The sequence below is a fragment of the Pantherophis guttatus genome, chromosome 3 (assembly GCF_059756535.1).
Source record: "Pantherophis guttatus breed Tessera chromosome 3, ASM5975653v1, whole genome shotgun sequence".
Classification (NCBI taxonomy): Eukaryota; Metazoa; Chordata; class Lepidosauria; order Squamata; family Colubridae; genus Pantherophis; species Pantherophis guttatus.
Genome location: NC_142065.1, coordinates 7,717,050 through 7,743,793, shown reverse-complemented (window position 1 = coordinate 7,743,793; position 26,744 = coordinate 7,717,050). Strand labels below are relative to the sequence as shown.

At 43.4% G+C, this 26,744-nt stretch overlaps 1 protein-coding gene across 2 annotated transcripts in view; it reads right to left on the bottom strand.

Annotated features, from left to right (window-relative positions):
• PCMTD2 (protein-L-isoaspartate (D-aspartate) O-methyltransferase domain containing 2) overlaps nt 1-25,399 on the bottom strand; it is a 29,181-nt gene extending 3,782 nt beyond the window's left edge. The window contains exons 1-5 of one of the 2 annotated variants that reach the window (XM_087889003.1): nt 25,231-25,399; nt 14,541-14,939; nt 6,117-6,219; nt 4,505-4,676; nt 4,103-4,226 (exon numbers count right to left, since the gene is read on the bottom strand). In XM_087889003.1, the coding sequence (XP_087745129.1) occupies nt 4,103-4,226; nt 4,505-4,676; nt 6,117-6,219; nt 14,541-14,910 (769 nt within the window). In that variant the 5' untranslated portion in view covers nt 14,911-14,939; nt 25,231-25,399. The remainder of the gene's footprint in view (nt 1-4,102; nt 4,227-4,504; nt 4,677-6,116; nt 6,220-14,540; nt 14,940-25,230) is intronic. The other variant, XM_060684362.2, reaches the window with a different exon arrangement.
• Between the last annotated feature and the right edge of the window lie 1,345 nt (nt 25,400-26,744).

Below are 26,744 nucleotides of genomic sequence, written 5' to 3'. Positions count from 1 at the left end.
ACAACTTCTGTTCCATTAGTTGACTGTTCTCACTGTCAGAAAATTTCTCCTTATTTCTAGATTGAATCTCTCCTTGATCAGTTTCCATCCATTATTACTTGTCTGGCCTTCAGGTGCCTTGGAAAATAGGTTGACCCCCTCCTCTCTGTGGCAGCCCCTCAAATATTGGAAGACTGTTATCCTGTCTCCCCTGGTCCTTCTCTTCACTAGACTAGCCAGGCCCAGTTCCTGCAACCGTTCATCGTCTGTTTTAGCCTCCAGTCCCCTACAGAGAATCTCTGTAGCTCAGGGTTGAAATGTTCGGTGCTTGGTGCTCTCTGAGCTTGGTGGTGTTCTTGCAGACATGTCATTAGGAAACTAACAGAACAACGGAGTTGGAAGAGACCTTGGAGGTCTTCTAGTCCAACCCCTGCTCAAGAAGGAGTTCCTCTACCATTCCTATAACCAGAAACATTGGATACGACATTGGTAAGCAATACATTTCATAATAAATAATAAAAATAAATTCCGGACAAATGGCTGTCCAATCTCCTCTTAAAAACCTCCAGTGATGGAGCACCCAAAACTTCTGAAGGCAAGACGTTCCGCTGATTAATTGTTCTGACTGTAACATTACCTGCTCTAGAAGGAAGTGGGGATGCTCTCTTTTTATATACAAGTGATTTGTACCAAACGTAATCAAGGAACTACCAAGAACATTCCCACCAACACTGATAAGGCAAGCCCCTTGTATATATGCAGAGAGCAAACCCCCACTCCCTTCTAGCACTGATGATGTTATCTAGTTGGGTCATGCAATGTCTGCGAGAAAACAAGCAAGCCCAGAGAGCGCTAAGAACCCTTTGTGTCAACCCTGAGCTACAAATATTCTCCTTTATTACTACCTCTTTGTGCCCAGATCCAAGCAAAGTGGCCTTTTGGAATGGACAGATTTTGTCAATAGACAGATTGAGATGTCTGGCTCAGAGAGCAGCAAGGACTCTACAGAAATTAAAACAATCAAAACAAAAAAAAGATAGCAATCTGATCAAGGTCCTGGAGGCCACTTGGATGCTATGTCTGGCAAGAACAGAGAGCTGATTGGTCTCTAGGACATCTTCCAAAGCAAGGAAGGACATAATGAGATCCCCTGAGCAACCAGCATCATCAAGGAGTTACTGTAATAATGGCTGTCATGTAATCTGACCCTCTTCCCTGACTTCCTGCTGTCTGAAATTGGCCCAGTCCTAAACAGATATAACAGTGGCCAAAATTGTGGAAACCTTTTGGGAAAAGTGTATTTTTGAGGTTTAATGGCTAATAACACCACTTTTTTTGGGGGGGGGAGTTTCAAGATAATCCTATTCCACTGCTGGAATGGCCTGGGAGTAGCCCAGACCTTTAACCCAATTAAAAATCTATTAAAGAAACTTGTTAGTCAGAAGCGACCCAGCAATAAAACCCAGTTAATAGAAGCCATCATTCAATCTTGGTTTCACATTTTAACAGCTGCAGAACTAAAAGACTTGGTTCAGTCCATGGGAAGACGTTGTAAGGCCGTCATTCATGCTAAAGGTTACCCAACTAAGTATTAACTGACGTGATAATTTTTGTATATCTCGTTTTTTCTACGTCTTTCACTTCCCTTCTTTATACTGTAACTGCTATTCTAATAGCAAATCCTTCATGAAAGTTATTGCATTACATCCTTGATTAAATTATCTTTCAACTGATATATAACTTTATGGTACTACTCAAAAAAGAAAAGAAAAAGTGGTGTTATTAGCTAGTTTTAGAAAATACACTTTTCCCAAAAGGTTTCCACAATTTTGACCACTATTGTAAATAGGTGCCGCTTCGGTGGGAAGGTCACAGCGCTCTGCGATGTCATGCTGGCCACATGACCATGGAAATGTCTTTGCATAGCAAGGCTGAACGAGCCTTGAAAGAGTTGACAAGGACTAGTGGAGTATCTATGGAGTCATAGTCAGTCATCCAGGTCACTGTTGTCCCAAAGGTGCTTTTTTTCTTTTTTTCAAGAGGCAACTGGACTTTCTGGTTTTTCTTTGAAGACGTTTCGCTTCTTATCCAAGAAGCTTCTTCAGCTCTGACTGGGATGGTGGGGAATTTCAGAGCTGAAGCAGCTTTTTGGATGAGAAGTGAAACGCCTTCACAGAAAAAACAAAAAGTTTATTATATTATATTATTATATTATATTATATTATATTATATTATATTATATTATATTATATTATAATTATGGTGATGAATACAACTAATATGTGGATTATAATTGTTTAAAAATAACTGTACCCAGATCACACACAGTTTGATGGAAATTGAATGTTATATAGCTGGCTGAGGAATTCTGAAGTTTCATCATGTTTCAGATTAAAGGCTTCCTTTTGCATCCCAATTGGCCCCACAGCATATTAAGCAAATAGCCAACGAAGGCATTCCTTTCCATATTCCCCATCGTGTGCTTACTTAACTCTCTTGCAATCTCTTCTTTTCGGATGAGCAAAAGTTGATTTTCCCCTTGCTAATGATCCCAGAACAGAGGTGAGGATTCCTAAGGGCGAGGGTGTGGAGAAAAGGGGCTGTAAAATTTACGGTACCCCTTTTCCCCACCTCCCTTGTGTGTCACGCCCAAAAGCTAAAAAATACTGGACGAAAATACATACTTGGTTGGAAAAAATGACAAAGGAACTTATAGACTTGAAACCAGAGGTATTATTGTTGGGCATTCTACCGGAAAAATATGAGAAAAAGATTATATATCTGGCCTTGTATATATTGACCGCAGCTAGAATTGTATTTGCACAATGGAAAAATGATGAGATTCCATCCGAGGGGAATGTAATTAAGAAAATATCAGAATGCGCAGAAATGGATAGGCTAACACTCACTATTAAGGATAAAGAAGAAACTGAATATTTTTTTATTTGGGATGTATTTTATCAATAGCTAGACAATAGAAAAAGAAGTTAGAAAGGAGGAGAAATAAAAAGAGGAAATATTAATGTGGAGAGTTGTTAAAGAAGATGTTAAGTATTATTGTTATATTATATTATATTATATTATTATATTATATTATATTATTATTATTATTTATTATTATTATTATTATTATTATTATTATTATTATTATTATTATTATTATTATGGTGATGAATACAACTAATATGTGGATTATAATTGTTTAAAAATAATTGTACCCAGATCACACACAGTTTGATGGAAATTGAATGTTATATAGCTGGCTGAGGAATTCTGGGAGTTGAAGTCCACAGGTCTTAAAGTTGCCAAGGTTAGAGACCCCTGAGACAAACAATCCAGCTCATTATAGCAATGGAATAAGTGGTAGGTACACTGTATATTTATTGATGTGCTTGTTTATAACCTGCCTTTATTATTTTTTATAAATAACTCAAGGCAACAAACATTCTTAATACTCCTCCCTCCTCTTATTTAACCCCACAAGGTGAGGTGGGTTAGGCTGATGGAAAGGGAGCCAAAGTTATCCAGCTGTCTTTCATGCCTAAGGCGGGACTAGAACTCACAGTCTCCCGGTGATTGATCCAAAGTCCCCCAGCTACTTTTCATGCTTAAGGCGGGAATAGAATTTACAGTCTCCTGGTATTCACCCAAAGTCACCCAACTGCCTTTCATGCCTAAGGCGGGACTAGAATTCACAGTCTCCCAGTGATTGATCCAAAGTCCCCCAGCTACTTTTCATGCTTAAGGCGGGAATAGAACTTACAGTCTCCTGGTATTCACCTAAAGTCACCCAACTGCCTTTCATGCCTAAATCCAGACTAGAACTCTCAGTCTCCCGGTGATTGGTTCAAGGTCACCAAATTGGCTTTCATGCTTAAGGCAGGACTAGAACTTACAGTCTCCTGGTATTCACCCGAAGTCCCACAGCTGCCTTTCATGCCTAAAATGGAACTAGAACTCACAGTCTCCTGGTGATTGATCCAAAGTCCCCCAGCTACTTCTCATGCTTAAGGCGGGACTAGAATTCACAGTCTCCTGGTTTCTAGGCTCAAGCACTAGACCCAATCTTCAAAATGGAGCGACTCAACACATAAACAGAGACGGGTAGATGTGGCCGACTTACGCAAATGAACCAGTCTTGACTTCCCTGAATCTAAATGGTTGGGTTGGATTAGAGGAGCAAAGGAAACAGCCAAGATCTTCTTGGTCTCCCAGGCGGAAGGGCCTGTTCGGGTAATCTTCGTCAGCTGCATGGAATGACAAAAGCAGAAGGTGAAACGTGTACTGCAGCAGAAATCACCAAACACAACCCCGTCCCCCCACATGCACGCACACACCGGGCAGAGAACCGGTTGCTAAAATTTTTCAATCCCACTCCTGTCTCCATCCCCCAGCTATCTCAGATCAGTGTAATCTCAGTGGTGCCCTTTCATTTGTTTCTTGGATATCAAGCCCGCTCTTTATGGAATTGACTGAACTCAAAATTTATCGGAGACAACAGAAGGCGCCCATCCCACCAGCAAACCTTCTCCTCCAGGGGCATGACAAGAATCCCCCCAACTTTCAGCAAGTTCTTCATGTAATCTTCGTGTTCCTTCTGGACGCCGGCTCCACAGTAGACGCGGTCGTATTGAGAGCATTCTGGAGAGATTTCTAAGCAGTTCCCAGAGACAAAGGACGGCTCGCAAAACTCAAACCTCGGAAGGAAGGAAGGTGGGTTGTGACTGACACTTTCAACATGCCATGAGAATTCAGTTTATTTTAGTTTAGATTTTTTTTTTAACCTCTCACCTTTTACAAATAACTCAAGATGGCGAACGTATCCTAATAAATACTCCTTTCTTCTCCTCCCAGTCCCCGCAACAACAACAACCCTGTAAGGATGGGTGGGCTGAGAGAGTGGGACTGGCCCACCGTCACCCAGCTGGCTTTCAAACTAAGGTGGAACTAGAACTTGCAATCTCCTGGTGATTGGCCCAAAGTCACCCAGCCAGCTTACATGCCTAATCTGGGACTAGAACTCACTGTCTCCTGGTGATTGGCCCAAAGTCACCCAGCTGGTTTCCATGCCTAAAGGAAGGACTAGAACTCACAATATCCTGGTTACTAACCCTTCCCAACTGGGAAAAAGCAAAGGGACTGGCACTGAAAGACACAGGACTACCCATAATCTGCAGTGCTCATCTATCATTTACCTCTCTTTATGGTGCTATTATCTCCAGATCTGTTATAACTGGCCCCCTCCAAAGACCTTGGCCAGTTTATACCGTTTCCCTGAAAATAAGGCCTATCCCCAAAATAAGCCCTAGCATGTTTTTACGCATGCACCTAATATAAGCCCTACCCCCCAAAATAAGCCCTACTTAAGAGCCTGTGCCCAGTCTGTCTGGTTGCTCACAGTGCCACAGCCATGAGTTGAGGTGGGGTGGTGCCCAATGCATCCTGCGCCAGCTTACCTCAGGGTCCCCGCAGCCTGGCCACCCATGACATCTGCCTCACCTCGTGGCAGCAGTGCATTGCTCGGCCTCCTGTTCTATTGTGGCCGCGAGCAAGCAGAAGAAATGAGCCGGCGGTCATGCAGGGTCCTGCTGGACGTGGCTGCTAGAGTCACTGCTGCGAGACGAGGCAGGTGTCAGGGCATGGGTAGCCTAGCTGCGGGGGCCCTGGTGTAAGCCAGTGCAGGTGCATGGGGCAGTTCTACTCCCCCGCTCACAATGGTGGCACTGGCACACCGCACAGCCTCCTGTCCCGCCGCATGCAAGCAGAAGAAGTGGGCCTCCCATACATGGAAAATAAGCCCTAGTGCTTATTTTGAGATCCAAAAGAAAATAAGACCTGGTCATCCCACATACAATAACCGCCCACACAAAAACAGCCATAACAGCAAAATAAATAAATAAATAAATAAACATATTACAGGGATCCACTATAAACACAACCCTGAGAACAAAGCCAGCTCTTTCAGAACCGAAAGAGTGAGTTTTTTTGGCTTAGTTGGGTTGCTGAACAAGTGGCTGCTGAATGAGGATTACGTATGCCTGCCTTGGGTTCCCTTCCTTCTAGAACGAGGAATCTGAAGGGTAGGACTTTTTCTGAAAATCTGCTTTAATGCAACCTAAGCGACCCTCTCATCTTACTTGTCAAAGCTGTCACTTGTTCTGATGAAGAAGTCCAGTTTCTGCTTTGCATATTCTATAACATCCGCATGAAGCTCAACGCCATGGTTTATTCCAAAAGGACCTAGATGTTTAAGGAATGCAAAGAAGAGAGTTATAAAAGGCAGACTGATTCAACCACTTCCTCCCGGCTTGAAAGTCAAAATAAGGCAGTGTTATTGCAATTTCACTGGCCTATAATGGGCAGGTACTCATTTAAAGCCATGTATAAATAAATTCTTTAGTTTTATTTCCTAGGAGAATTGAACTATGTAATGGATAAAAACAGTACCTGGGAAGATCCTGGAAAAGATAATTAAAAAAAAAACAACCCAGATCTGTGAACAACTAGACCCAAATAAAGTTATAACTAGTAGCCAGCATGGATTTGTTAAAAAACAGATGATGCCAAACCAATCTTATTTCTTTGTTTGATAAAGTCACTTAATCAGTAAACTGGAGAAATGCTGTGGACATAAAATTGTGGAAAAATTTTGGGCAAAGTGTACAGCATTTTCTAAAACTAGCTAATAACACCACTTTTTTTTGCATTAGTACCATAAAATTATATATCAATGGAAAGATAATTTAATTAAGAATGTAATGCACTAATTTTTATGAAGGATTTGCTATTAGAACAGCAGTTACAGTATAAAGAAGAAAAGTGAAACACGTAGAAAAAATGAGATATACAAAAATTATCACCATGTCAGTTAATACTTAGTTGGGTAACCTTTAGCATGAATTACGGCCTTACACCGTCTTCCCATGGAGTGAACCAAGTTTTTGAGTTCTGCAGCTCTTATCATGTGAAACCAAGATTGAATGATGGCTTCTATTAACTGGGTTTTATTGCTGGGTCGCTTCTGACTAATAAGTTTCTTCAGTCGGCTCCACAGATTTTCAATTAGGGCTATTCCCAGGCCATTCCAGCAGTGGAATAGGATTATCTTGAAACTCCCCCCCCCCAAAAAAGTGGTGTTATTAGCCATCAAACCTCAAAAATACACTTTTCCCAAAAGGTTTCCACAATTCTGGCCACTACTGTATTTAGATTTCAGTAAGGCATTAGACAAAGTAGACCACAATCTACTTTCTTGGTAAGCTAGAAAAATATGCAATAGACAACATTTGTAACTGGCTGACAAACTGTACTCAACAAGTAGTCCTTAATGTTTCTACATCCACATGGAGAGAAGTAAGCAGTGGGGTACCACAAGGCTCCGTCTTAGGCCCAGTTACTCTCCAATATCTTTATAAATGACTTAGATGAGGGAATAGAAGGGGAACTCATCAAATTTGCATATGATACTAAACTGGCAGGAATAGCCAACACCCCAGAAGACAAGTTCACGGTCCAAAAAGAAGCTTCTTGGATGAGAAGAGAAACGTTTTCAAAGGAAAAGAAAGCAAGGAAGTCCAGTTGCCTTTTGGAAAAACATCTCTGGGATAGTACAGGTAGTCCTCGACTTACGATCAAAATGTCCACTGCAAAGCAAGGTGGCTGTTAAGTGAGGTGCCTCCGATTTTACAACCTGCAGGGGCTAAGTGAATCACACGGTTGTTAAGAGACACAATGGTCACAAGTTAAGGACTACCTATATGGAATAACTAACAAGGACACGGGAAAATTCTTTGTATTTCACTGGAAAAGCCAATCAAGCAATGAGGAAATGGAAGATGACGACACAGAGAGAGAGGGAATAAAGGCAGACGCAGAAAATATGATTTTGATATTTTTCTTCTTATTTTTTTTATAGTTTCACATTTTATTAGTTTATCAAAATGTAAAATACAAAAGAAAATAGAAATAATGGGAAACGAGGGGAAGAGAAGAGAAAATGGGAGGTAAAAGAGGAAAAAAAGGCGTTGACTTCCAACTGTTTTTAGCACAGTAGAAGATAACAATATTACAGCCTCAACTTTTTACTTTTACACATTAATATAGAACCAGCCATTTCTTTAGCAGCAGATCTATCTAATCAGGAAAACCAAAATTAAGTTTCATTTAATAATAATAATAATAATAACTTTATTTCTATACCGCCCTTCTCCCGAAGGACTCAGGGCGGTGTACGGCCTATTTAAAAACACAGACAAAACAGCAATATAAAATTTAAAATAATTAAATAAATTGGCTCAGATTTAAAACCCCCAAAAATTTAAATACCCCAATTTAAAACTATTGTGTTGATAGTCCGGCCTGGCGGAACAACAGGGTCTTCAGTGCGCAGCGAAACACCCGGAGGTCGGAGATCTTACAAATTTCCGGGGGCAGTTCGTTCCACAGGGCTGGGGTTCCCACAGAGAAGGCCCTCCCCCTGGGTGTCGCCAGCCGACATAACTTGGCCGATGGCACCCTGAGGAGACCCTCTCTGTGGGAGCGAACTGATCGGTGGGAGGCTATTGGTGGCAGAAGACGGTCTCGGAGGTATCCGGGTCCTATGCCATGGAGCGCTTTAAAGGTGGTAACCAACACCTTGAATCGCACCCGGAAGACCACTGGGAGCCAGTGCAGCTCGCGCAGGAGGGGTGTCACATGGGCACAATGGGTTGTGCCCATAACCACCCGCGCGGCCGCATTCTGGACCAGTTGGAGCCTCCGAGTGCTCTTCAAGGGGAGCCCCATGTAGAGAGCATTACAATAGTCCAGCCGGGAGGTAACAAGGGCGTGAGTGACTGTGCGCAAGGCGTCCCGGTCCAGAAAGGGACGCAACTGGAGAATCAGGCGAACCTGATAAAAGGCCCCCCTGGCCACAGCCGTCATATGCTCTTCTAAAGACAGCCGCACGTCCAGGAAGACACCCAGATTGTGAGCCCTCTCTGTGGGGGGCAAAGATTCACCCCCAATAGTCAGCGATGGCACCTGCTGACTATATCAGGGCGCCGGAAGCCACAGCCACTCGGTCTTGGAGGGCTTGAGTCTGAGCCTGTTCCTCCCCATCCAGACCCGCACGGCCTCCAGGCAGTGAGACATCACATCAAGGGCATCGTTGGGGTGGTCTGGGGTGGAGATGTACAGCTGAGTATCATCAGCGTACTGATGGCACTTCACCCCAAAACCACGGATGATCTCACCCAGCGGCTTCACATAAATGTTGAACAGGAGGGGCGAGAGGACCGACCAGCATAATAATATATTTAAGCATAATATATTCTCTTCTTTGAATAATCAATTTAACCATCTTTGCTTTTTCTTTCTTGCTGTGGAAATAATAAATATTTGTTTGCACTTATAAACAATCACCATTTATATTAACAAATAATATATTAATATTATATTCTTTCAGATCCTTTAACCTTAAAGGGAAAAAAACACACTTTTTAAAAATTCATTTTAAAACACTAAACATTTCTTTAAAAACATTTCTGAAATCAGTAAATTCTGGTACATTTGTTTTTAAACTTCCTCTTAATTTTGATTTTTAAAAATCTCCTATTGATAGCATCTGAGTTTATAGCACTGAAAAAAGTGACTGATGACCATTTTTCACACTTATGACCATGGTCAGATGATCAAAATTTGGATGCTTGGCAACTGACTCATATTTATGACAGTTGCAATGTCACGGGTCATGGGATCTCCTTTTGCGACCTTCTGACAAGCAAAGTCAATGGGGAAGCCAGGTTCATTTAACAACTGGGTTACCAACATAACAATTTCAGTGATTCACCTAACACCTGTAATAAGACATGAGGTAAAATGAGGCAAAATTAATTTAACAAATGTTTTGCTTAGCAACAGAAATTTTGGGCTCAAACGTGGTTAGAATAGAATAGAATAGAATAGAATAGAATAGAATAGAATAGAATAGAATAGAATAGAATAGAATAGAATAGAATAGAATAGAATAGAATAGAATAGAATAGAAAATGGAATGGGAACAGAACAGAACAGAACAGAAATACAGAAATACAGAAATAGAATAGAATAGAATAACAGAGTTGAAAGGGACCTTGGAGGTCTTCTAGTCCAACCCCCTGCTTAGGCAGGAAACTCTATACTATTTCAGACAAATGGTTGTCCAATCTCTTCTTAAAAATCTCCAATGTTGGAGCGTCCCCAGCTTCTGAAGGTAAGCTATTCCACTGATTAACTGTTCTGACTGTCAGGAAATTTCTCCTTAGTTCTAAATTGCTTCTCTCCTTGATGAGTTTCCTCCCATTGCTTCTTGTTCTACCCTCAGGTGCTTTGGAGAATAGTTTGACTCCCTCTTCTTTGTGGCAGCCCCTGAGATACTGGAAGACTGCTATCATGTCACCACTAGTCCTTCATCAAACTAGACATACCCAGTTCCTGCAACCGTTCTTCATATGTTTTAGCTTCCAGTCCAGTGGTGGGTTGCCCCCGGTTCGCACCGGTTCTATAGAACCGGTAGTAAAACTGGCGGGAGGCTCCGCCCACCGACCCCGACGTCATCAAAATGCTTCTGCGCATGTGAAGAGCGCGTGTGTGTGCCCATGGCCCCGCTACGAACTGGTAGTAAAGGTAAGTAGAACCCACCCCTGCTCCAGTCCCCTAATCATCTTTGTTGCTCTTCTCTGCACTCTTTCTAGAGGCATAAATTGAGGACTACCCAGTATTCACCTTATCTTCAGTTTCGTAGAATATTTATAAAGATCCTAAACATTCCTCTAGATTCTAGAAACTCTTCTTTAAAGCACCGTTTACTGATGGGATTGTTATACACAAGGAGTAGTAGAAAGTGGCTTTTAACCGTTAGCTTTTCTTTAGTTTTTTTTCTCACTTTGCTTAACCTGAATAGAGAGACTGAAACTGGTTGGCTCTTTTCGTGCAGCACAGACAACATTCTTAGGTTTTGAATGTGCCTTTAGTACTTTCGTAATAACCTCTGCAGATGTTTGCGCGCAGGGAGGATCCACAGGTCACCCAGACCTGTTTTGCTGGGCTGTGCTGACATACAAAGAAGGGCAAAACAACAATTAATGATTCAGACAAGCAACGGCTGCAGGTTTTCTCCGCGGAAGGCATCGAGTTAGGGGACTCAATCTTAACAACCCAAAATCCAAGTCATTAACGTTTCAGAATCTACTAGGATAACATCTTGGATCTACAGAACGAACATCTGCTAAGAGGTTTCAGGGAAATTAAATGAGACATCCAGGCACCTGGCTAACACAATGGCTGCCATTCCCTGATTTCCGCAATAAGCGAAGAAAATGATGTATTTCTGCAAGACGGAGAAATTCATTTTAGCCTAGCCTATGGAAGGAACTTAAAGCCATCAAAAGCATTACATGCATATACTATACATTTACATACATCAGGGGTTTCCAAACTTGGCCCCTTTAAGACTTGTGGACTTCAACTCCCAGAATTCCCCGGAACTAATGCATTCCTTTTTGATATGTCGATCCACTATAGCCTGATTGCTCTCTTGTAATCCCTTCCTCTGCAACCTCTCTGCTGTAGCCTGTTTACTCTCTTGTAATCCCTTCCTCTGCAATCTCTCCGCTCTAGGGGCTAGGAGAAAAAAAACCAGGCATGGCTGGGTGAGGAATTCTGGGAGTTGCAGCCCACAAGTCTTAAAGGGGCCGAGTTTGGAGACCCCTGATTTATATTCACAGAAGAGAATATTTGTAGCTCAGAGTTGAACTGTGGGGTCCTTGGTGCTCTCCGAGTTTGGTTGTTTTCAGGCAGACAAGCAAGCTAACAGTAAACAACAGCCCAATTAAGGAACCGCTAAGAACACTCCCATCATCCTGGACAGGGATGCCTGCTATTTGCCCTTTTAGACCAGTTTATTTCTTTAATAAAGAAATAAAGGTGATGACTTGGAGATTCTCAAGTCATCCAGGTCATGCTTGTCCCAAAGGTGCTTTTTCCTGCAAGGGCAACTGGACTTTTTTGGTTTTTCTTTGAAGGTGTTTCGCTTCTCATCCAAGAAGCTTCTTCAGCTCTGACTGGATGGTGGGGAAATGGAATTCTTCAGCCACGCCCACAGAACCGGTAGTAACAAATTTTACATTTCACCACTGGAGTCAAGCTATTCTCCAAAGCACCTGAGGGCAGGACAAGAAGCAACGGGTGGAAACTCATCAAGGAGAGAAGCAAGTTAGAACTAAGGAGAAATTTCCTGACAGTTAGAACAATTAACCAGTGGAACAACTGGCCTCCAGAAGTTGTGAATGCTCCAACACTGGAAATTGGAGCGGTGTAGGGTTTCCTGCCTAAGCAGGGGCTTGGACTAGAAGACCTCCAAGGTCCCTTCCAACTCTGTTATTCTATTCTATTCTATTCTATTCTATTCTATTCTATTCTATTCTATTCTATTCTATTCTATTCTATTCTATTCTATTCTATTCTATTCTATTCTACTCTACTCTACTCTACTCTACTCTAGTCTATCTTTTCTTTTCTTTTCTTTTCTTTTCTTTTCTTTTCTTTTCTTTTCTTTTCTTTTCTTTTTTTCTTTTCTTTCTTATTCCCAGGTCTGAGTGGTTTCGGAATTAACAGTGTCAATGCGAACCCAACACTGCAGAATAACATTTTAAGAAGTGTGACGCAGCTGAGGCAGCTGAACGAAGATGCAGAAGCCTAGATACTCAAAAAAAGTAAGCAAGAAATAGACCAACAAACACTTTACAGAATATGGGAAAGGGGGCATAGGACCCCAATCGAAGCCACCTAGGAAATATTCTCTAATAGTTATTTTTAGGACCTAAAGCCGATTCAAACTGGGGAAAAAGAAACTTCCTGCAGCTCCTCAAAAGACCAGGGCTTTTGAGAACTGTAAAATACTTTTACAGTGAGTTGAGGGAGCTATAAAATACAGCAGTGCTAACAGTTTGCCCGCAGGATACTAATCCAACATAGTGCTGAGTATTCATTTTGTTCCAAAGTGGGAGGAAGGTCACAGCGACTCGTGTTCATGCTAGAAAAATCCCCTGTTTAAACTGACAACTGAAGCTAGGCAGGAAGGATGCGATGGCGGCACATGGGAATATGGAACCGATGCATAAAAAATGGTAATTCCCCCACAGTCTTCCCTATAGATAGGCCACAAAAGCCTATTCCTCGTTTGGCAGAGAAGCTTCTTGAGTGAAAAAACTCTGTTTTGTGGAAATAAGCAATAATACTTGCATCCTAACGGTGCCCACTCTATTACCGGCAGTTCTCGGCTTATGGCCACAATTGAGCCCCAAATTTCTGTTGCTATGTGAAAGTTGTTCAGTGAATTTTGCCCCACTTTCTTGCCACGGCTGTTAAATGAATCATTGCCGTTATTAAGTTAGTAACACAGTTGTTAAGTGAATCTGGCTCCCCTGTTGGCTGGTTCTCAGAAGGTTGCAAAAGGGGATCACGTGACCCCAGAACATTGCAACCGTCGTAACTATGAGTCAGTTGCCAAGCGTCCGAATTTTGATCCCATGGCCACGGGGATGCTGCAATGGTTATAAATATGATAAGCAGTGATACTTCACTTTTTTCAGTGCCATTGTGATTTCGAGGAGTCACTAAATGAACTGTTGTAAGTCAAGGACTACCTGTGTTAGCCTTCAGAAGAAAAAAGTATTTTGCTTTCAAGAGGCAAGAAGCAGGATTTACAGGGAAAATTTGGCAGAATACAGGTAGTCCTCGACTTACAACAGTTCACTTAGTGACCATTTGAAGTTACGACGACACTGAAAAATGTGACTTACGACTGTTTTTCATGCTTATGACCAAGTAAGTTAAGTAGCCTTGAGTAATCAAAATTCAGAAGTTTGGCAACTGACTCATATTTATGACTGTCGCAGTGTCCCGGGATCCCCTTTTGCGACCTTCGCACAAGCCAAATCAATAGGGAAGCCAGATTCGCTTAACAACCGTGTTACTAACAACCTAAAAGTGCGTATAGTCAAGGCGATGGTTTTCCCAGTTGCAATGGATGGCTGTGAAAGTTAGACCATAAGGAAGGCTGAGCACCAAAGAATGGAGGCCTTTGAACTCTGGTGCTGGAGAAGATTCCTGCGAGTCCCTTGGACTGCAAGGAGACCCAACCGGTCAGTCCTAGAGGAGATCAACCCTGACTGCTCTTTAGAAGGCCAGATCCTGAAGATGAAACTCCAATCCTTTGGCCACCTAATGAGAAGGAAGGACTCCCTGGAGAAGAGCCTAATGCTGGGAACGATGGAGGGCCAAAGAAGAAGGGGACGACAGAGAATGAGGTGGCTGGATGGAGTCACTGAAGCAGTCGGCTGTGAGCTTAAATGGACTCCAGAGGATGGTAGAGGACAGGAAGGCCTGGAGGAACGTTGTCCATGGGGTTGCGATGGGTCGGATACGACTTCGCAACTAACAAGAAGAACAACTAACTTAACCACTGCAGGGATTCACTTAACAACGGTGGCGAGGAAGGTGATCAAACGGAGCAAGACTCGCTTAACAAACGCCTCACTTACCAACAGATACTTTGGGCTCTGCCGCGGTCGTAAGTCGAGGACTAGCTGCGCAAGACAACTCACCCAAGATGAGCCCGACCATGGAGCTCAGGTAACCGGTACCGCTTCCTAGGTTCAAGAAGGAGAGTCCAGGCTGCAGGTCCAGGGCTTCCATGACTTCAGAGTAAATGCAGGGGGCAGAGAGATGGATGTTCCCATGTTTCCAGGCCAAATCTTTGTAGGCGTTCTCCTTGAATTCCTCCAGGTAATAGTCAGCCCGGTCGACCGCCCTGAAGGCCTGTTCTACCAGCTCCGACCGAATGTACTGAGCCTCCTTCAGGTTATCGATCAACTCGTCGTTGTCTTCTCCCGCGCTCACTGCCCCTCCCATCGTCCACGCCGGTTCCAAAAGAATCAAGCCTGGATCATGGAAGAAGCGGAAAAAAGTATTATTAGTGAGAAGTCTGTAAAGCAGGGGTGTCAAACTCGATTTCATTGAGAGCCGCATCAGGGTTGTGTTTGACCTCGGGGACCAGGGTGGGTGTGGCCAGCTTGACGTCACTCGTGTTGGGGGCGCCTGTGGCGGCCTGAGTGCTCTGAGGCCGTGAAAATGGGAGCCGTGAAAACAGGCTCCCAAGCTCTTTTTAGCTGCGACGGCCTCCTGCAACCCTCTGCCAGCGAAAACGGAGCTCAGGGGGGCAATGTCCAGGCCCTCGCGAGCTCTGTTTTTTCTGGCAGAAGCATCGTGGGCCGGTCCTTTGCTGTTTCCAGGGCGGCCCAGCAGGTCAGATCTAAGCACCCCGCGAGCCGGATACGGCACCTGGACCTTGAGTTTGACATCCCTGCTGTAGAGATTCTCAGTCATCCAGGCCATGGTTGTAGTCCGCCAGCAGCCTACGGAGCTGGCAGCAGAGTCGGAGAGTGAGGAGGCTGGGGAGGAACATGGGCCAGTCCTGGAGTCTGTGGAAGGCCCGGATGGGGCCGGGGCCATCTGGGAGTGATGCGCTGACTCCGGAGCCCCCAGAGTCGGACAGCAGAGAGGCAGAGGAACAGGAGGAGCCTGTTCCTAGTGCACGCATGCGCAGAGCTGCCAGAAGGCAAGAGCAGCTAAAGCAAAAGGGACGACTCGGGAGTAAGGCCAGGAGATTATTGGCCCCTCCCATAAGGCTTAAAAGAGAAACAAAGGCACTTGGGCCTTTTGCAGGAAATCAACGTTGCTAATTCTGTTTCCAGTCAGCATCTCCTGTTTGTTTCTGAACTCCGTGGGGCTTTGCCAAGTAAGGCCTTTGGCAGGGTGTCAAAGAAGATAAAGGTTGGTGATTATCCCGAAGGACTTCTTCCGAAGGACTTTTGTTGCAACTAATTGGGACTCAGCTGGGAATGAACGTAATTCTCAGCTGTTACAATAAAATAGGTTTTTTTGGGACTAATTGTGTCTTGTAATGACTCAGGAAGCCTAGGTCACCACAATGGTTGTCCTAAAGGTGCTTTTTTCAGGAGGCAACTGGACTTTCTTGTTTTTTCTTTTGACGATGTTTCGCTTCTCATCCAAGAAGCTTCTTCAGCTCTGACTGGATGGTGACTAGGATGAGAAGCGAAATGTCTTCAAAAGAAAAAACAAGAAAGTCCAGTTGCCTCCTGAAAAAGCACCTTTGGGGCATATTGTTAGCGACCATCAGGAGGAAGAGTTGAGAAGATACTGCGGGCATATACAGGGACTCCTCAACTTATGACAGTTCGTTTAGCATCAGTTATCCGATCAGTATGAAGTAGTTTCTCTCAATGTGGCCAAATTCTGCTATGGTTTATGTAAAATTAGGCAAAATTTAACTATCCACTCTTAAACCACCACCGATTGCAATAGTTTTTAGTCTTTTATTTTTTTTTTTATGATTATTGTTGTTCTAAATGCTTTTATTTGCTGGTCTGTGATCGTAATAAAAATTGATTGATCATTTGAAGTTACAACAGCATTGAAAAAAGAGGCTAAGAGACTTGTGACCATTTTTCACACTTACGACCATTCAGCGTCCCTGTGGTCACGCGATCAAAATTCAGAAGCTTGCCAACTGACTCATATTTATGACGGTTCTAGCGTCCCGGGGTCACACAATCCCCTTTTGCGACCTTCTGACAAGCAAAGTCAATGGGGAAGCCAGATTCGCCTAACAACTGTGTGACAAACTTAACAACTGCTGTGATTCATTTTACAACGGTGGCAAGAAAAGGTTGTAAAATGGGATAGAAATCACTTGCAGAAATTTTGGGCTCAATTGCGGATTGGTTGTATATACTAAACACACACGCACAAACCTTGTTAATTATAGCCCTCTTTCTTACCAGAGATTTCCCCTTAAAAATCACAGAAATACAGAAATGTGAATTCCAGTTGACCTTTGACCTGGCATTTCACACACCCCCCTTGAGCGTGTGCTTTTGTGAAGGAACGGAGTACAGAAGTGTGACAATCTGTGTTATCAATGCTTTACAACTAATCCTCCAATTTATGACCTTCACGGGTCTGTAAAGCAAAGAAGAGTTGAAGTAAGATCAAAGCAGTCAGGGTTTCACTTAGCGACTGCTTTGCTTAATGACTGCATTGTTAGTCCCAGTTATGGTTGCTAAATGAGGACTAATGGTATTTTTCCTGAAACAGTCTTGAAGTATATAAAGTTTGTTCCTGGACCTCTTTGTAGAGGAGATGAACACCTCCCACACCAACCATTCCAAAAATCCCCCAAATTCCAGTTGTCTTAATAGGCATGTCTGAATATAGGTAGTCCTTGACTTACAACAGTTCATTTAGTGACCGTTTGTAGTTACAACGGCACTGAAAAAAGTAACTTATGACCGGTGGTGAAATTCAAATTGTTTTACTACCGGCTTGATGGCATTGGCTTGGTGGGCATGGCAGGGGAAGCATACTGCAAAATCTCCATTCCCACCCCACTTTGAGGCCAGCCAGAGGTGGTATTTGCCTGTTCTCCAAACTACTCAAAATTTCTGCTACTGGTTCTCCAGAACCTGTCAGAACCTGCTGGATTTCACCCGCTTATGACCCTTTTTCACACTTATGAGTATTGTGTCATCCCTATGACTCACTGACTCACATTTATAACGGTTGCAGCATCCTGGGGTCACGCAATCCTCTTTTGCAACCTTCTGACAAGCAAAGTCAACGGGGAAGCCAGATTCACTTAACAACGGTTTTACTAACTTAACAACGGCAGTGATTCACTTAACAAATGTGTCAAAAAAAGTGCCATAAAATGGGGAAAAATTCCATTAACAAATTTCTCACTTAACAACATACATTTTGGACTCAGTTGTGGTCATAAGTTGAGGACCACCTGTAGTAGCAATGAGACTTTATAATTGAATGCATAATTACACTTAAAATTACACAGGATCACCCAAAGAATTAAAAATGATGGAAAAGCACGTATCTGTTGATCAATCTGAAAATAGGAATTTGGCAACAGAGGTCAAAGATTGGTACAAAATTCTACTATACAAATATGCTATGTGTTCAGTGTTGCTTGGATCCTTGCCTTAAAACACATGCAACCTCAAATCCAATATTTCAACCAGAAATCCTCTTAACCAAAATATTCTTAAATAATTGTCTTAACTGGGGTCATTGTAAGTATCACATTAAAAATCTTACATACTCTTTTTTTCATGCCGGTTCTAATGAGCGAGCACTTTGTAATACCAAGTGGCATTTAGATAGACTGTTAATAATACATATAGGAAAGAGAGCAGGGGAATTTTAATTACAGTATTTTGCTCTTCTAGTAAGACTTGTAGAAGCAGACAACCTGGTTTTTAGTTCCCTGTTTAACATGTTTTACTTTGGCATGTGTTTAGGAAAACCAATAACCCACTTGTATATATCAAAACTGTATCAATAAAATAAAACACACTGCAAAATCTAAATGGGAAATTACCACTTCAGCAGAGTTCTTATTGAACACTTGGTACTGTATTTAGGTGGACTTTGGATAATCTGCAAAACAACAACTACCAAAAAAAAAAAAAAAGTATGCGCCAAGATACCTCTTTGTTAGATTTATACACCAAACTTTCTGCAGGAGGCCAAACAGAATTAACTGTTTCTTATCATAACAACAATCTTATAAGGTAGGATAAGCTGAAAGTGTATGATTGGTCCGAAGTCACCAACAGAGAAAATAGAATCTGAGGGCGAAAGAAGATACTGTTTATAGAAATAAGAATAGAAATATTAAGATTTGATTTAAAATATGGGAAAAGAACACTTTGGCAGAAATTGTAACTAAGTAAAATATATTTGGATATGATAAGTTGTATATGATATGATATGATATGATATGATATATGATATATGGTCAATACTCTGTTTCATAAAATATGTGGTTGTGTATTGGGGGGGAAACAATAAAACTTGATTTAACCCCCCCCACCCAAAGTCACCAAGAGAGTTTCTACAGATGGAATTGAACCTGAACTATAGGTGGTCCTTGACCTACGACCGTCATAGAACCTTGCATGACGGTTGTAAGTCACGATGGTCATAAAGCATGACTGCATGTCACATGGCTGACCTGATGTTATGACCTTTTCACAGGGGTAGTTAAGCGAATGACCCAAGTCATTAAGCGAATCCAGTGTCATTAAGTTAAGCCTTGGTTGTTAAGTGAACAAAGATTTGCTCTGAAAGTGCCAGTTTTCAGCAAAACCGTCGTAAAAGAGAGTCACGTGTCTGCAGGACACTACAAATGGCCCAACATGGTCCATGTTGCCAAGCATGTGACGTTTGATGGAGGGATGACTGTCTGAACTTTGAATCGAGGCCGCAAGCCAGCCCCGAGGTAACTTTGCTGTAACTTTGAATAAAGGCAGTCCTCAACTTACGATCCCGAGCCCAAAATTTATGTTGTTAAGTGAGAAATTTCTTAAGAGTGAGCAGGTGGATTTGATTTAAATCAAGTTGATTTAAATCACAATTTAAATCATGATTTAAATCACTAGTAAAAAGGCTTGATTTAAATCAACTCGATTTAAATCATAATTTTTAAAGAGCAACTGTCATCTCTGCTACTCCTTTGACCCACTGTTGACTCACTGATAGTCCCAGTGTTGCAGAATATACAGCCTCATGCTACATAACTAAGCTCCATTTCATGCTGAATAAACTAAATTATTTATGTATCTTAAATAGAAAACTATCTTACGATAGATTTTTACCCCAAAAGTTTTTTATTAAAATAAATTCGATAAAAATAAAAAAAATCCGATTTAAATAAAAAAAATCCGATTTAAATTAAAAAAATCTGATTTTTTTGATTTTTTAAAAAAAATCATTGATTTTTATCCACCCCGAGAGTGAGTTTTGCCCTATATTATGACTTTTCTCGTCACATTTATCAAGGGAGACACTGTAGTTCTTAAATGAGTGACACGGTTGTTAAGTGAATCTGGCTTCCCCATTGACTTTGCTTGACAGGAGGTTGCAAAAAGGGATCACGTGACCCCCCCCGCCCCCAAGGACACTGTAGCCATCATAAATGTGAGTCAGTTGCCAAGCATCTGAATATAAAGCACAAGACCATCGGGGATGCTGCAACAGTCGTAAGTGTGAAAAACGGTCATAAGTCACTTTTTTCGGTGCCGTTGTAAACTTCAGACGGCCACTAAATGAACCGTTGTAAGTCGAGGACTACCTGCAGTTGCTAAAGAACTAGTCATCAGTTGAAGTACCTGTACTTGTTGGCAGATTTAAAAGGTACGGAGCAGGCTTGGTTTGTAACAAAACAGTATACCTTGTCTCTATCCGTGAGGTAAACCTGCATTTTTGGGAACTGACCTCCCTGTCTGGGCATGAACAGATGCAGAGCGGCTTGATAAGGGATAATCATGGCTTGAAATGAGGAGACTGTGAGGGATTTGTGGCTCTGACAGAACCTTCCCCAGGAGCTATACCTGCCCTAGAGATAATCGCATAAGCAGATCATCACCTATACGCTTCTGATAATAGCTAAATTCAACATTCAGGCCCAGAAAAATACCTCGGAATATCTTTAGGAATGGGCCAGAGAATGCCATGCTTCTCAATCCGGTCTTTGATTTGTTGATTTTATCATCTGACTGTATAGATAGGGCTGGGAGGCTCCCTTGATGGATCAATTCAGCAGCCTCTCTGGTTTAAATATTGTTTTTGCCACTGATGCCAGCTGGATGCCCTGGAACACTGGCCAGATAGGCAAAAAGGCTATCTATCCATCCATCCATCCATCCATCCATCCATCCATCCATCCATCCATCCATCTATCTATCTATCTATCTATCTATCTATCATCTATCTATCTATCTATCCGTCCATCCGTCCATCCATCCATCCATCCATTCATCTTATCTATCTTCTATCTACCTACCTACCTATCATCCATCCATCTCATCTACCTACCTACCTATTATCTATATCATCTATCTATCTATCTATCTATCTATCTATCTATCTATCTATCTATCTATCTATCTATCTATCATCTACTTACCTATCATCCATCCATCCATCCATCCATCTTCATTCCATCTTTATTTTTATAAGCAACTCAAAGCAGTGAACATACCCAAGACTCCTTCCTCCTCCTATTTTCTCCAGAACATCAATCCTGTGAGGTGCCTTGGGCTGAGAAAGAGTCTTTGGTTCAAAGACACCCAGCTGACTTTCATGGCTAAGGTGGGACTAGAACTCACTGTCTCCTGGTGATTGGCTTGAAGTCAGCCAGCCGTCTTTCATAGGTAAGGCGGGTATAGAACTCACCGTCTCCTGATAATTGGGTCAAAGTCACCCAGCTGATTTCATGCCTAAGGCGGGACTAGAACTCACTGTCTCCTGGTGATTGGCTCAAAGTCAGCCAGCCGACTTTCATAGCTAAGGCGGGTGTAGAACTCATTGTCTCTTGGTAATTGGCTCAAAGTCAGCCAGCTGATTTCATGCCTAAGGCGGGACTAGAACTCACTGACTCCTGGTGATTGGCTTGAAGTCACCCAGCTGATTTTATGCCTAAAGCGGGACTAGAACTCACTCTCGCTTTCAAGCTTGGTGGCTTAACCACTGGACCAAACTGATATTGCTTTTTTCCTTTCCTCATGAATGATTGTCTATTGTAATATACCTTCAAGTCTACCTTTCCCCACAAAGACTTGCGTGTGATGGCGAATTGAAAAGATTCTGAAGCACATGTCACCTTTCCCTTCCCTTCCATCTATCTCTACTCTCTTATTAGAATAACACAATTGGAAAGGACTTTATGGGTCATCCACTCCAAACAACCCCCCCCCTTTGTTATCAAACAACCAGTTTCTAGAGGTGAAAATAAAAAAGAAAATCAAACAAAGAACCGATATCAATAAAGGAGAATATTTATAGCTCGAGGAATGGGGGTTCCCAGTATTTGCACTCAGTCTCTTATGGATCCTGCAAAACACGGATCAAAATGAAGAGTCCTAAATGGGATTTAAGTAGCAATGCCCCTCTTTCTAGCTTTCAACTGCCGGTGCTCCCTACAGCTTTAATGCTTACTGTCAGCACATATATTCGGAATAGTCGAGTGGCTTCATTTTTAATTTACCGTCCGTTCTTCCCTGAGCAACCTATTCAAAGTCACAAAGATTCCCCCATGCGAAAGGACACGTGCTCCCTGGCCTGGCTGGTTCTCTTGTTACAGGGGCTATTAGCATGCTTCTGCATGCTTTGTTCAGCCACAACAAGAGATAATTGGTTTGCAGCCAACTCAGGGCACACTTAGTGAAAACAAGGACTCCTGCCTACGTTGCCCTATCGCTGAAGGGCTGTGTATCCCAGGGGGAAGGAGGGTGTGGAGGATAATGAATAGCTTTCTTCTGACAACAACACACTCATGTTGCAGCCCGGGCCTAGAACAGACAGCCCGATTTCCAAATATATATATTATCTGTTGTGTTTTCTTTTTCTGCTGTATATGACCATCACAATGCCTGGCATTTGCTCCATGCAGATCGACAAGAGTGCCAAAACTTTACTCCTTGGATTGGCAGCCCAGATGTTCCTTCTATTTACAGCAATGAAGTTGCGGGGCAGAACTTCGCCTATATTCGCAGGACGCAACTTGAAACAACGGAAGCGATTTTCGCTCTGAAAGGAAACGCTTGGCTTTTTTTCAAAGCGAACAGCCCCGTTTCAGAGAAATCAAAGGTACTTTCAGAAGGAAAGTCCAAGCGCAAACACTCAAAAGATACTGCCTAGCCATTCTGAACAAGGTTTGTGGGCATACAGGATTTTCTTAAACTTACATTCAAAGATACACCACTACTGAAAAAAAAAATGACTATTTTTCACTTACAAATACCACCGCAACATCCCCACGATCACATGATCAAGATTCAGATGCTTGGCAACCGATTCATATTTAATGATGGTTGCATTGTCCCGGGATCGTGTGATTCCTTTTTGTGACCTTCTGACAAGCAACGTCGACGAAGAAGCCAGATTCCCTTAACAACCTGTGTTGCTAACTTTAACCACTGCAGTCATTCCCTTAGCAGCGGAAACCTTCAAACAAGGCAAAATTCAGTGAACAACTGTGTCGTTTAGCCACAGAAATTTTAGGCTCAGTGGTGGTCGTTAAATCGAGGACTACTTTATACAGGAATGCATGTGATTAGGCATCGTGAGAAAACGCATCATCTTCAAATGCCCGGTAAAATTGTGGGGGTACTTTTTAGAAACGGCAGGGAAGCATCACCACAAGGCAAAAGTTGCAAAAGTTGCAAGACTGTATTAACAGCCACTTTCACCGTGACAAGGACTTTTGAGGATTGAAAACCAGGATAAATATTTACCTATCTCCAGTATGCGAGATAAGGGGAAAACTTTGGAGGGGGGGGGGTTCGGTATTTTGAATATAGGGCAGAAGAAAGTTGCCAATCTTTTCTCCATAAGCAAACAACACATCGCCAGGAAAGATTAACAGATTAACACAGTTGGAAGGGACCTTATAGGTCATCTAGTCCAACCCCTCCCTCCCTCCGCCGAAGCAGGAGACCCTACACCATTTCTGACAAATGGCAGTCCAATCTTTCCTTGAAACTAAGACAAACTTGAAAGAAACTAAGGCAAAGGCTTACTTCAAGAGAGAGAAATGGGACAGTAATTTTGGTGCGTATGCTTGATGTTAAATCTACACCAGGGGTCTCCAACCTTGGCAACTTTAAGCCTGGCGGACTTCAACTCCCAGAATTCCCCAGCCAGCAAAGCTGGCTGGGGAATTCTGGGAGTTGAAGTCCGCCAGGCTTAAAGTTGCCAAGGTTGGAGACCCCCGCTCTACACTACCAAAATGGTTGTGAACCAGCCAGCCTTTCCGGATCTCCAAATATGTGGAACAACTCCCAGACTTCTCAGCAAAGGCTGGTTGGGGGGGATGCTGGTAGCCAAATCTCCCACATCTGGAGAGCCTCTCAGGTTGAGAAACATCTGTTAAGAAGAAACGCCAAAGTCCCATTCACTGCCAGCCATTTATTAACCTAATAAAAGAAGCTTGCTTAGATGAAGATGTGACACACAGAAAAACAATCCTAACCAGCAGTCAAAATTTATACCGAAAAGGCTGCAGGGCAACTCACAAAAAAACCCAGCAGGGCATTATTTCCAGAGTAATCTTTTCAAGCGCCTTTTGAAGGGTTCACCAGGATGAGGGGAGATTTCCAGATATGGGGGGGCGACTACTCCCCTACGATGCACAGCCAGTATGGCAAGCTGGGCACTGTGGGAATCCTGAGTGGGGAATCCACCCCTCCCATGATGCACAGCCAGAATGGGAAGCTGGGCATTGTGGGAATCTTTAGCAGGGTATCTCCTCCCCATAATGCACAGCTGGTATAGGAGTCTAGGGCACTAAAGGGAATGCCTAGCAGGGAATCCCACCTCCTATGACACACAGCCAGGATGGGAGGTTGGGAATCATAGGAAGGAATCCCTAGCAAGGACTCTCCTGCCCATAATGCACAGCCAGTATGGGAGTCTGGGGCACTAAGGGAATGCCTAGCAGGGAATCCCACCTCCTATGATGCACAGCCAGAATGGGAGGTTGGGAACCATAGGAAGGAATCCCTAGCAGGGACTCTCCTGCCCATAATGCACAGCCAATACGGGAGTCTGGGGCACTAAAGTCAATGCCTAGCAGGGAATCCCACCTCCTATGATGCACAGCCAGGATGGCAAACTGGGTACTAAGGGAATCCCTAGCAGGGAATCCTCCCACCCATGGTGCACAGCCAGCATGGCATGCAGGGCACCATGGGAATCACCAGCAGACGAGAGGCTCTTTTGGTTCCTGGCCTTGGGCCCAGCACCCCTCTGGAGTGCAACTCCTTTCCTATCATGCCCCACCGACCCTGGCCAAGGATGATGGGTCCTGTGGTCCAACCTCTGTGCAGGGGGGCGCCAGAGCTGTTCCACCCTCTCCCCTCCCGGAGGAAAAGGGGAGAGAGGGCTCACCCCGCAGAAGCTGGGGCGGGAGGGGGGGGGAGGCTGTTGCTAGGGGGGCAGAAAGGGGCGGGGGAGGCTGTTGCTAGGGGGGCAGAAAGGGGCGGGGCCTGGCACGAGCGAGGGGGGGCTCCCTCCCCCGGCCTGCCGTCACTCGAGGACGGAGGGAGCCCCGAGGAAGAACAGCCGGCGCAGCTCTACCTGTTCCTCCAGCGCCAGCCGCCTCCGCCGGCCCTCCGAGCCGCCAAACTCTCACCCCGCCCGCCCAGCCACAAGCCGCGTCCCACGGCTGTAAACAGAAGCCCAGCTGGCCAAACAGCCCCCCCTCAGGGCAGCGCCACTGCGCAGGCGCCGCCGCCAGAGCGCCTCTGACGTCACACGCCGGACGAGGCAGAGAGGGAGGGAGGCAGGCAGGCAGCGAGGGAACGTACCATGTGGGCCGAAAGGGAAGGGGGCCGAATAGAAGGATCCACCGTTGTCTTACGCGGGGGTGTCTGTGCGAGCAGGGGTTTGGCAGAGAAGGAGGGGGAGGCGTCTGGATGCCAAGCGGAAAGGAGGCTAGGATTGATTGATTAATAAATTACTCTCAGTCTTCCAATATTTGAGGGGCTGCCCCAGAGAGGAAGGGGTCAAGCTATTTTCCAAAGCACACAAGGAACAATGGATGGAAACTGATCAAGGAGAGATTCAACCTGGAAATAAAGGAGAAATTTTCTGACAGTGAGAACAATCCACCAATGGAACAGGAGTTGCCTTCAGAAGTTGTGGGAGCTTCATCACTGGAGGCTTTCAAGAAGAGACTGGACTGCCATCTGTCAGAAATGGTGTAGGGTCTCCTCCTTGGGGGGGGTTGGGGTTGGACTAGATGACCTACAAGGTCCCTTCCAACCCTGTTAATCTGTTATTAATCCATGTAGTCCCCAACGTATCATGTATGGGTTGCCAGGTATCCACTATTTGAGCGGACAGTCCGCTTTTTTCACATTATGTTCGCTATTTTTTTTCACAAAATAGTGGACATTTTTTTTATTCAAAAGCTTTATGATGAAATTAAAATGTAATTTAATATTTTACATATTATTATAATATATTTGATGTTTTGAATTTTAAGTAAAGTAAATTTAAAGTAAAGAGCCTTGGTAGTACAGGGGTTTAAGGCACCCTGTTATTAAGCTGGTTATTAAGACTAGCTGCCTGCAATTACTGCAGGTTCGAATCTCGCCAAGGCTCAAGGTTGACTCAGCCTTCCATCCTTTCTAAGGTAGGTAAATTGAGGACCCAGTTGTGGGGGCAATAAGATGACTTTGTATAAATATACAAAAGGATGAAGGCTATTGCTGAGCACATTGTAAGCCGCCCTGAGTCTTCGGAGAAGTGCAGCATATAAATCAAATTAAAAAAAAAAAAGTGATTATTTTAATACGTGTTAAAATGTTTGTAAGAAAATATATAATTTAATTGTAATTTTTTTTTTTTACTACTTAACCCCCCCCGTCCCCGCTTGTCCGCTATTTTTTGGAAGCAGACCTGGCAACCCTAAACGTATGACCAGAATTGAGCCCCAAATTTATGTTATTAAGTGAGTTTGCTCCATTTTACAGCTGTTCTCATCACATTTGTTTAGTGAATCCCTGCAGTTTTTAAATTAGTAACACGGTTGTTAAGTGAAACTGGCTTCCTCATTGACTTTGTTTGTCAGAAGGCCGCAAAAAGGG